Source organism: Protopterus annectens, chromosome 14.part0, assembly GCF_019279795.1.
Source record: "Protopterus annectens isolate FY-2018-M chromosome 14.part0, PAN1.0, whole genome shotgun sequence".
Taxonomy (NCBI): Eukaryota; Metazoa; Chordata; order Ceratodontiformes; family Protopteridae; genus Protopterus; species Protopterus annectens.
The window spans coordinates 154,233,127-154,245,671 of NC_056748.1; the positions used below are offsets into that span (position 1 = coordinate 154,233,127).

The 12,545-nt window shown below is 39.8% G+C and overlaps 1 protein-coding gene across 30 annotated transcripts in view; it reads left to right on the forward strand.

Moving 5' to 3' along the window:
• The window catches only part of ABLIM1 (actin binding LIM protein 1), a 2,317,257-nt gene that overhangs the window by 1,892,493 nt on the left and 412,219 nt on the right, over positions 1-12,545 (forward strand). For all 30 annotated transcript variants that reach the window (XM_044055908.1, XM_044055914.1, XM_044055911.1 and 27 more), the window contains one exon: positions 822-951. In XM_044055908.1, coding sequence (XP_043911843.1) covers positions 822-951 — 130 coding nt within the window. The remainder of the gene's footprint in view (positions 1-821; positions 952-12,545) is intronic.

Sequence of the window (12,545 nt, forward strand, 5' to 3'; positions counted from 1 at the left end):
ACTCTGGAACAAGCTACCAATCTATGTCAAGCAAAGTTGCTCATTAGCATTCTTCAAAAAAAATCTTGATGAGTGGATGGGAAACAGGAAATACACCCTGGGGATCACTTCTGTGGCTCTGCTTGACAGGAACACAGGAAAATAACTTTCTTGGGTGGCGTAAGCCAGGAACCTTGTTGGCTAGGCTTACTTAGGCCCTTGGGCCAATATCCTAGTACCTACTTATGAACCTATAAGTGTCATGGTTAATATTAGACTGAAGGAAAGAAAAAGCACTTAATAATTGGGAAAAACTGAATATTTTCTGGAACTCTCCTTCACATTTGAGTCTTCTTTGAAGTTGCTCTAAACATTAGCTTTCCTGTGCTTTATTAGATGTATTGCTTGTCTAGTAATATGTACTATGTGTTGTATTTATTTACTTATTTGTTGTGTTTAAAAGGGAAGTGAAACAGCCAAGTTAGTGACCAGTTTTAGAACTATAACAGGAGAGCACTTAAAAGAAAGTGCAGTTTTGTACATTGTGGCATAGATAACATCAGTTGTATGTAAGAGAGGTTATTGAAATTCTTTGGTGTATAGATTTGTTATTTGTAGTACAGTCACAGTGGATCATGCAAACATGTCTTGCCTCAAAGAGGTGAATATGTTTAATAAAATGACTCAGAAAAATGGCTATTAGTTTAAATAATGCCGCAGTCTAGAAAACTCCTTTTCAAGCAGAAGAAAGCGTTTGAAGCCTAGTAAGGTCACTTCATTTATGACGTGATTTAAAAGTCATTGTATTTTCCTATTTATCTCACAGAGATTTTGTTTTTTAGGGGTACCAGGATGCTCGTGAGCGTATGCTGTATCGATCAACAAGCCAGGGCTCCATAAGTTCACCTGGGTACACTCGCCATAGCTACACCCCTACAGTCTCACGATCACCACAGCATTTCCACAGACCTGGTAGGTTCTAAGAAACAATCTATTGGTTTGCAGTTAAGGTTAGCCTTTCCAGAGTGAATGTAATATATCAGAAATAGTCATTTTCTGCTAAGAGTAGGCTATCCATAACACATTCTACAGTCTTTTAGGATAGCTGAGTAGAAAGCAATTCCAAATTAAAGTGTTTTATGAGAAAGGTATGAACAAAGATGTTTTTTATCAGGATAGCAGGCTAGACAACACGTTGATGGTAATTTTGGTGAACAGCTTAAAATGTAAACATTAGCTTTACGTTTAAGATGTTCTTCACAGCGGACTAGGTTCCAAATTACAGGCATCCAAACTGCTGCCTTTTTCTCAGAATTCTGCTGCAAATGGTATTTGTAACTTACAGCTCAAACATGTGCTCTAAACACATGTACTCAAGCCTGTACAATTACAAGCAAAGACACCACACAGTGTAACACCACAAAATTATTTTTGTAAGGGGAGAGGCCTTTGCATCCCCCTTGGGGAATGGAGAGGCTTTGTTCCCACCTACCCTTATATTGTTATTCTCACAAAAAAGTTGCCATACCACAGAGAACGTGCTGTCAGTGACATATAAAATAGTCTTAACCTTCCTCCCCCATTGGAAGCTATAGTCATAGACACCAGTCCAACATAAGCCCCAGCACATATAGCTGCTATATGGAATGAGCAGCAATACACAACAGCCCATCTCTGGGCCAGTACAATTCAGGCAAATGTGATGTGAGCAGTCACATGTCACAGCACTGTGGAAGCTGTTGAACTGTGCACTCAAAAAGTGCCTTCCAATGCTAGAGAGTAATAGCCACATAGGGAGCGTAAAAGGTACAAATGTATTTTATTTGTCCGGCTCTGAATATTTGGAGATTGTCATGTTTTAATACTTTAATTTGAGGATGAGTCCAAGTCATTGTAAAGAACTTAGCATGGCTAAGGACTTTCTCCATTATTAACTTGCAGATTGTCACTGTGGCTTTTTTATAAATGATGGTCCTTTCCGAGGACTGTAGCAGTTTCTTAACAATTTAATTGGACAAGAGTTTTTAGAAGCACACAGTACATGACAAATGGTATTTCATTTTTTTCTCAAAATTCATTGAATGAATTTTAAAGTTTTCAAAGATAATGTGTCCATGTGCTGCTGCTGTTGTACAAAGCAGTAGTTGTAACATATGTTTAACGTTCCTGGGTAGTGCAGGTGTTTGCGTGTGCTCAGTTTTATTTAAAGGAGAAAATGGTTGGGCAGAAATGAGTGACCGTTTTCAAAGCTTGCATATACAAAGAGTAATTCCTGGCACATCTCAGAGTAAGTGTAGTAACTGCAGTGTCCTACACGTCCGGCTGGGCTGCAGCACTGAAATGAATACTTAAGTGCAGGATTCAGAGAATGCATTTCCAAAATCATACTACAGAATAGTGACTGTACACTGGCCCTCTGTATTTTGTCATGCAGAATGTCATAACTTGTACATAAACAGATTAAGGCATTATGATTTGCATGCGTCTTCTCAAAAGCATCACATGAAGGAAAAGCATCAGGTAGCAGGCATAGAAACTTAAATCAGCGGACATGATGTAGTGTGCTGTTTGTTTTCTTGAGACATCAGTATGGGAAAAGTATAACATAAGCAGTCTAATATGCAAATTCTGAACTATGTTCATAACAAAAGATAACCTTTCAGACCTCTGTCTTGCATCATTTCTAACACTTTATAACAAAATGTTGTAAAAATTCCACCAAGAATATCAGCTCATCTACGTTTTATACAGCTTTTCAGCTAGTCTGTTGTGAAGTATTTGAAGTTTGCATAGGTGTTATTTCTGCAACGTCTGAAGTTGTAACTTGCACTATTTTTAAGTCATTTGCATTTAACAGCTGTTTACTGCCACCTCATCAAAAAACAAGAGCAGGTTATTTTACAAAACTGTTGTTGGTGTGACAGGTAGTGAATCAGAGTGTGTTGCAGGTTACAAGCCACACAAAAGCTCATCAGCAGCCTTCAAAGTATTAGGGCAACTAAGCGCTTTCATTAACTCCAGCACTGCAGGAAGTAGGCAAAAGCAAGGTCTACTTCATTTGAAAAAGTCCTAAACGTATGAATATATTCTAAAACTTAATATTATATTGTTGAGAACGAATGTGTCCTATCTGTTCGTTAATATGTATGTCAAAGTCTCTTCTATGGAAATTGTATGTCAAAAGTCTGTCCTTAAAACTATGTTTTGTAAATAATTGTTCACTTGGAGCTTTTCTCCCCGGGTCTCCACTGAAAATGGAATTGTAATCCAGTTCGACTCTCCCGGTCAACAAATGTAAAATAAATAAAATAAAAATATGTGAAGAGGAAGTCATCAAACTCTTCCATAACACCACTGATAGACATCTGACATTTCACTTCATTGCTTCTTTGTGACATTATGTGCACTGCAGATAACAGGCATCATGTTGTATTGCCACCTAATAATATCAGACTCACTTCAGACAGTTGACATTATCCCCACTGTCACTGACTGCATTGTAGATACCCAGCATTATATCACAGTGCCCCCAACTGAATTTGTAAGCACTATAGTGAGCTGCATTGTGTCACAGTGCCACCGACTGAATTTGTAAGCACTGTTGTGAGCTGCATTGTGTCATAGTGCCACCGACTGAATTCGTAAGCACTATAGTGAGCTGGCATTATGTCACAGTGCACCGACTGAATTCATAAGCACTATAGTGAGCTGCATTGTGTCACAGTGCCACCGACTGAATTCATAAGCACTATAGTGAGCTGCATTGTGTTACAGTGCCACCAGCTGAATTTGTGAGCACTGTAGTGAGCTGCATTATGTCACAGTGCCACTGCCTGAATTTGTAAGCACTGTAGTGAGCTGGCATTATGTCACAGTGCCACTGATTGAATTCGTAAGCACTGTAGTGAGCTGGCATTATGTCACAGTGCCACCGACTGAATTTGTAAGCACTATAGTGAGCTAGCATTGTGTCACAGTGCCACCGACTGAATTCATAAGCACTATAGTGAGCTGGCATTGTGTCACAGTGCCACCAACTGAATTCGTAAACACTATAGTGAGCTGGCATTGTGTCACAGTGCCACCAACTGAATTCATAAGCACTATAGTGAGCTGGCATTGTGTCACAGTGCCACCAACTGAATTCGTAAGCACTATAGTAAGCTGGCATTGTGTCTCAGTGCCACCGACTGAATTCGTAAGCACTATAGTGAGCTGCATTGTGTCTTACTGCCACCGACTGAATTCATAAGCACTATAGTGAGCTGCAGTGCATCTCAGTGCCAAACACTAGCATGAAATGCAGTTCAGGTACTCTGCTCTGTGCCTGTCTGTCATTGATACAGGTAGGTGACATTTTGGTACGTGGACTATATCAGGTGCACTGTAGATAAGAACATTACCTTTCTGTGTACATTCCTAGGAAATTTCAAGTGGAATTTACAGATAGTTCCTGCTTAGCAATACTTGAAGAACCTGGGCCATATCTCAGACAAGTTTTGCCACAGTTGAGCTACATTGTTGGAAACTTCCTGTAGATGTTGTGAAACCCTCTGTTATTACTTTTTGTGATCATAGGAAAATTAATATTCTTGACTTAATTCTCACCAACATATGAAACTGGACATTGGCACTAATGATGTTGTGGACTATAGTCATTTATGTGCAGTCTTTGCTCTCTGCATGGTACTGCTGTGTTTTTGTATGTTTCCTTACATGTCAGCCATCAGCCTTCCTCCCATGGAATGCAGCACTGCATTGCCACTGAGACAGGTGAGACCCAACTGAAGGAAGCTGTCATCCCCGCAGGTATTGGTTGTTTCACTCTGTCCATCTGCAGACCATCACCTATTCCTGCAGCCTGTTGTCCAATAAGTGGCTTTCAAAACCCATGCTACAACTCAACAGATAACCTGCAGGGCCACAGGAAGGGACTCGTATCAATGGCAAACCTTGTTGTCACCCTTAAAGCCCACACAATTGTTTGCAGCTCCCCTGCTGCTGCCATTTTTCATGAGCCCACAAGAACCCACTCATTAAACGGGGCAGTTAGGCATTTCTTATTTAAGCCCTAACCCCTGACCCAAGTGTCTGACATAGATACTCAAACCACCCTAGGGGTGTTCTTTACCCTTCCAATATGCGTACATGCATTCCACAACACCTGTGCCAATGAAAACTATTCTCAATGGCTTGGGAGTACTAAGCTTTCATCCTGCAGTGTTCAGGCACTGCACAAGATTCTGCTTGCATGGTGGCAGATATGCCACTGGAAGCCCCCCCCCCCAACGGTGAACAGGCTTTTTCTGCTCATCCCTGCCCCCACCACAATTCAGGTTTAACAGCACCCACGCCACTAATCAGTCAGGTTGTATGGGTTGTAGTCAGGGCTTTGCAACCGCTTGCCACAGAGCCAGTCAGCATTGGTAAGATTTCATGTCCTGAAATGGTTCAAACCTCTAAGGGCATACATGTGGAGGATAGAAGAAAGAAAGGTGATTGATATAGATACACCAGTTTTTCAAGGGCTAGGAGTGTGTGTGGTGTAAACTAAGAAGGTAAGGTTGTACACTGCTACTGAGAGGGTGTGAATTTAAGACTACAATCATGGGGTATTCTTTTCTAAAGAATTAAGGTACCCTAGAAGACATTGTCTGATGGGGTAGTGCACTGGAGATTTGCAGAGAGGATCAGAGATGCCTGCAGTGAATAGGAAAGGTGTGGAAAATGCATGGGGCATAGAGTCATAGACTTATAGGTCAGTACTGCATAGGTTGTTTAAACAACCACGTGTAACCTAACCATGTACCCTGGGAAGTATTACCAGTAGGTTTACTCCATTGCTTGATAAGAACCATACTGCTAATCACTGGAGTACAGTTATATCAACCAATCCCATTATAAAGATGTAATTTTGAAGGAAGCTAAGGTGTTACTCCATTTAAAGTGGAAGGGAAGTTTGTTCCACAAGTAGGAAAATGATATGCCATTTAACACAGAAGGGAGGTTATTTTTCACAGGTAGTGAATTCATTAGGTTATGAACCTATCTCTCCAGGAAGTCCTACTTTTTGTTACGATATAAGTTGAAGGTTTTGAAATGACTGTTCCTAACATTGCTGAATGTTTCTAAAGTTGACAAGATCCAGTAAAACAGGATCTTTCATAATCCAAAAGGTAAAGCAGAGCTCTGTACTTAGAAGGCTGTATGAGATAGAAAAAAATAGAAAGACTTTTCAATTTTATCCAGACAGTTAAGAGACCCTAGCCCTTTAATCCTGTTGGTTAGGAAATGCTGAGGCCTTTCAAGCTGAAATACTTGTGTGGTAAAATACATACAAGCCAGAGCATTGTATTCAATAATTGGCCTAGAAATGGAGGGTCTCGGAGGATAAGACCTCTTTCAATCTTGCCACTATACCTTTGATAATTAAATGAGCAGTGAAAGCTTGAGGTTGCAGTACCACAGTGACCTCAGTGGATCATGCCTAGTATCCTCAAACGTTCACTGAAGCACCATGGGAAATATGATCCATTTTTGACTCTTAAAATGCCATTTCTTTTTCACAAGATCCTTAAAAGGCATCTTATAAGAATAAGATGCGCAGAACAAAGTTAGTCTTTCCATCTCTGACTTGTACAGTAGTGTGACATCCCCACTCTGTGCTAGTAATCAAGGAGCCTCAATCCTTACCACTGACACTGGAAAGGGACATGCACTTGGAATACAAATGGATATACTCAGTATTTCCAGATGCAGACTTCTGTGCATCAAGTACAATTTCCCTTAAAAGCAAATGGGGCACACACATAGCCCGGGGCCTGTGTCTTTCACTAGGTCCCCAGTAAGGCTCCCCACTGTTACAGCTACAGATTTAAGTCTTCAGCCGCGTGTCCATGCCAAGTCCTCCACCATTCTCTCTGTGAAACCAGTGCTTTATGTCCCTGCTCCAAGTAGCTGACACCCACACACTGTGCGATTTGGTTTTCACACACACACACACACACACACATACACACACACACACACACACACACACACACACACACACACACACACCTGGGAAAGGCTGGCACAGATTTACCCGCTGTGCTCCCTCCTGCCCAGACTATAAGGTGTTATCACTGCCATGAGGCACTACAAAGCCAGCTGCCTAAGGCTCTTGCAAGGGTAGCCAATTATACTGAGTGAAGTTAATACTGATACCAATGGTAATGTTGACCAAGCAGTAAGGCTTTCAGGAGTGGCCAGAGCTGTCACCAAATAAATATATGCAAATACTCTCAAGACTTAAATATTTTCTAACATGTACCAGCCACAATGAAAACTTTAAATATATGTAATAATAAATAATGGAAGAACAAGGAAATGCTAATTATATATTTACAGTAAACACCAGAGTTTCAATCACAGGAAATATTAAAAGTAACAAAGCCAGAAAGTTTCACACAGATACAAAAAATTAATACTTAACTATTCTCACTATATTTTCCTAACTGATTTAGAGAATTACTATCCCTAATCATTTACTAGCGCATGACAAGATGAAGTGGGTGAGTGGTCTTCCTCCTGTGTCAGGTTCCAAGAACAAATTGCTCCTGAGACTTCAGTCTCTTCTAATATTAAAACATTATTTCTGTACAGAATGACATTGCATACATCTTGCCATCTGACTTCTGGTTCCGATGCAATCCCCATTGATAGAAGCTGTCAGGATTTTTAGCACCTGTGCATTAACCATACACACATATAGAGCTTTGCTCAGAACTGCTGCTACTCATGGATGTCATAAAAACATTTTAACACTTTACCCTTCCAGAGTAGTAATTAACTCCCTGCTAGAGACAATAAAGGAGGCTTCCCAGACATTTTGTCTTTGCCTGCAACCCGAACTGTTAGATACAGTCTTTGTGGCTTAATTTAATTTCAACTGTTTTCCAAAGTTTGCTGCAGCTGGATTGTTATTAACGTCTTCCCTTCCAGTATACTCTGTTAAAACATATACAATTAATTTAGTTACAGTAATGCATGTACATTTCTTTTCTTTGCAGCAGAGCACACTGTTGATGCATTTTAGCACAAGCAGCTTTGCAAATACATTTTTCAACACAAGCATCTGTACAAATCAGTTTGATACACAAATGACATATAATTCTTTACAAAACTCCAGCTAGCTGTGCTGGGATGTGTTACACATCCACTGCCCTACTTCTCCTGGTATGGCTAGTAGTACCGCCTACCGTCATAAATGGCAAAACAGTTTACTTATGTATGTAAATATACGATCTCTTTGAGATAACAATTTTACCTTATACAGTTGTGCAACCATTCATCCTATCTGAAATATGATTCTGCATGTGGAGTGGGCTAGTATCTCATTTCTCCTGCAAATTGTATGGAAAATGTGTTCAGCTACATCTGTTTACTTTAACACAAAATTGCCTGCTTAGATGAACCTATAGCTACACACCAGGTATGAACGAAATATGTATGAAGCAGAGGGTAGAGTCCATTATATGCAACATGCTACAGATAGAGTTGCATCAAACAACTTTGAAAGTTGACTCAGCTATTAGGAACTTGGGTAACTTGAGGGATAATGAACTATGATTCGATCATCATATTAGGAAATCCTTTTACCTAATCAGACTAATCAGCATGGGTATTTCTTCCAGTTTTAAGGAAGTTGTCATTCTTCTTAGACCTATAATAGAATATAATTGCCCCTTTGGTATATACTTGTCTAAGTATATGACCCAAATTTAGAGAATTGTAGAAAAGAAGCACTTGGATAGCAGTAACCCCTGTGTATCTGTCCGTTACTTCAAAATCTGAGGTTAATACAGGAATAGAAATGACACAAAACACCAAGGCTCAAACTTAACTTATTAATTTATTAAGCAAAACTTTTCTTAAAGTACAGTAAGGCTAAAACTAAATAAACAAAAACTAATAAATCATGTACTTACAAGCATATGCATAAACAAAATCATCTTTGCCACTGATAGGGAAACTTCAAATCCTATCCAGTGCAGCTATCTGTTCAGTCAAGGCAAGGCCGACACTGGCGAAATGTCTCTAAGCTCAGTTCAGGCTGGTGCTGTGATCAAATCCGGATGCTGATGATGATTTTCATCTTAGCCTTTGAGCTTTTATAGTCTTTTTTGAGTTGGCAGAATATTGTAGAAAGATCTGACATTACAGGCTCATCATGAGCTGATGGAATATTTTAGAAAATTACAGATCATTTCCTAAGTTGTAAACAAGTCTAGTAATGTCTGGTCCTGTGCCCTACTTCCCTTTTTCAGGGAACAGTTAGCTCACAATCTTGTGATATAGTTCCTCTTTGAAATCCCCACATTCTGGTAAACATCTTTTAAGCTGATAAACAACTTATAGGTTAACAAAAGTTCAATGATACCAGTAATCAGTGAGCAAGGCCTGCTCTTAAGCATATTGTATTGTTTCAGTATTAGCAGCATATAGTGAGGTAGTGGCATATCAAGAACTAGCAATAATCAATCTGGCAATAATTAAACATACACAGTGATCGTGGCTCGAGGCATAGCAAAACTGGTAGGCTGTGTGGATCCGTCACAGGCCACCCTTGCATCGAGCAACGAACGCTGTGTATCCCTTATAATGGTTAAGACTGACAACATCAGTTTGTACCTTCTCATCACCTTACAATAAATGCAGCATGATATTATGCAAAATAACACAGAGATTATTGTGGTCAAAAGTAAAGGATGCAATAACAAATTAAACCACACTGAAGCCTTAGATGACCACATAAAACATCATACCAATGTGAAACAGTTATATCCTGTATTTCATTTGCAATTTTACAATGGTACCTTTATCCTTAATCATTTTAATCACTGTTTGATGCATCATTTAGTGTTTTATTTAACAGTTGCAACACTGTTTGTCCTTCCTGCTTAATCTGTTGAAAGTCCGGGTGGACTAGAGATGGCCACTTAAAAGTATGTAATGGTTCTATGCTAGCATTAAATGTGACGTCCATCCATCTAGTCAGTCTAATCAATTCTCCAGTACAAAAATCAATAATTGCATGGATATTACTTTTACAGTATGCTCCACTAGTTGTGATCATTCCATCACTCCAGGCTAATTTACAGGAGGATATCACACAAACAGTGGTACCATTTAGCTGGTAGACGTCTGTACCATTTACTACATACCTGTGCCAGATACATTCCCCAGTTCCATTATGTAAGCATGGGTGAGGCTTCCTCTTCACTATCATGCATACCCACCCCTGGGGCCAGGTTTCACAACTTGTCACATCAACGGGTACATCATTATAATCAATTAAAGTGGATTCAATTTGAGGTACCCACCAATTATTTCCAAATTGCAAGGGCAATGTAACAAATGGACAGACCTGCTTTGTTCCTTTTTACTAGCAAGATAGTCAAAAATCAGTATACAAGACTTATTTTCACATGTAAAATCTATTGGCTTTAACCACTGATACAGTTGCAGTTCCTTCTGCCAATGGGCTGCCTTTTTAGCCCCCCAAGTTTGAGTGAATTGCAAATATTGCTGGTTGGCAGCCAACTGAGATAAAATACAAAAAGTCTGATTTACTTCTGCTGTGTGGTTATCTAAAATCTGTTCTGTATATGTATTTGTATGTTCAATCCACCTCCACAAGACAGTTTGAGTTAAAATACTGTCTACAGTTCTTTGTCCCAACTCGGGATCATGGTCTGCTAGTAGCTTAAAGGCCATATTTAGGTCAGTGCCCAAACGGCTCAACTTGCTACGTAGGGTATCTATATCTACACTGTTTAGGAATCCAGTCCCTGTTCCGACTGCACCTAGTGCAGTACCAAGAATAATGTTTGTATTTGATATGCAAAGAATCAACTGGCCATAATTGTGCAATTTTACAATGTGGATACCTGGTGGTAATATCCACTGCTGACATGTTAACTATCATTTTAATACGTTGTATAATTCTAGCGCTACTTACAGTTTTACATCCTCTGGTATATCTTACCACATGTCCCAAACCATTAAATACAGTCGAACTATTGTCCATGGCATATATCTCCAAGTCCGGAGATAGGGTTTCCGCAGTGTCATTTTCCCTTTGAAATTCAGCTATGCAGGAGGAATCTAATGGAGACTTAGCTAAAGAAAATCCCGACTCGTTTAACCTTTGGTACAGACCTCCAAAAGGGTTGGAAACACATTTTTCAGGATGTCTATCACAGTTCAGTCTACATACAGTTGTAATGTTTTCCGTCTGAGTGATGCTCCAGGTTAAGGCAGGCTTCGTGTCACTGCATATAAATGGTCTCCCAATTTCCAATAAAAGTCACAGTCAGCTGTCAAATTTGCAACATCTTCCCCTTGAATAGAGGGACAGGATCAAGACAGTTATATGGCCCCTCTAAGTGTTGTCGTCGGAAAAGGTTGGCTCCTTCCCAAACAGTGGCAATAATCTATGGAGAGGAAAGTACAATGGTTGTTTAGCAGAATCAAGTAATACTAAAACAGTATCACCAGGTCCATCACAAATTACTGTCCCATGTTCATTTGGCTGATTGGGTGTGGTCACTATAACTTTCATTCCCAGCCATTTGCTTGGTTTAGTATCACAGTCTTGTAGTAGAATAACAGCATCTTGGTGCATACAAATTTCTACTAAAGGTTGTCCTTTCTGAATCATTTGTGTCTTGTTATCTAAATTGATAGCCTTCACTATCACTTCTCGTTCTGGCTCCCATAATGTAAAACCTCCCAACTTTCACCTAATAGCCCTTTTTGCCCCAGTGCCAATTTTCTGGGAGAAAGAGTTTCCAGCCTGTCTCAACTAATGCCATATTTTGTGCTGGCACCCTTTGTTCAGTCAATGCACATAGCCAGAATCGAGTTTGATCAGTATTTGTCAGAAGAGGGTATATGGCATTCGATTCAGCTTTTCTATTTTCAAAACACAGCAGTTAGATCGAATGTCACTCATATGCATTTGCAAGGGAGTTCCTTGATGCTTTCGGGTCTGTTATTCAGCTGACTCACAGCTAATTCTAGTACCTTTGCCCAGCCTCGCAATGTTCCATCATTCGTATTCTTCGAATTTGTTCTTTAAGGAGCCCATTATACCTTTCAATTAAACCAGCAGCTTGGGGATGATATGGGATATGCAGTACCCATCGAACTCCATTTTCCTTTGCCCACTCTTGGACCTCTGCTCCGGTAAAGTGGCTGCCTTGGTCACTTTGGATTTCAGCGGAATCCCATATGTCACACATAATTTATTCAATCCTTTTAACACTGCTTGCTGGTTTGCCTTTTGCATGGGGATACCATTAGTAATCCTGAATAAGTGTCCACCATCGTTAGGCAGTATTGCTGGTTTTGATCCAGTGGTAAAGGACCAATAAAGTCTATTTGCCAGATTTGTGCTGGGCGGCTGCCTCTGTGAATGTGCCCGCATGCTTCTGCTTGCAGTTGCTTCTGTTTATTTCTTTGACAAATTTCACACTGTTTTATAACATCCGTAGTTATTTCCTTATTTAACTGCATACCAT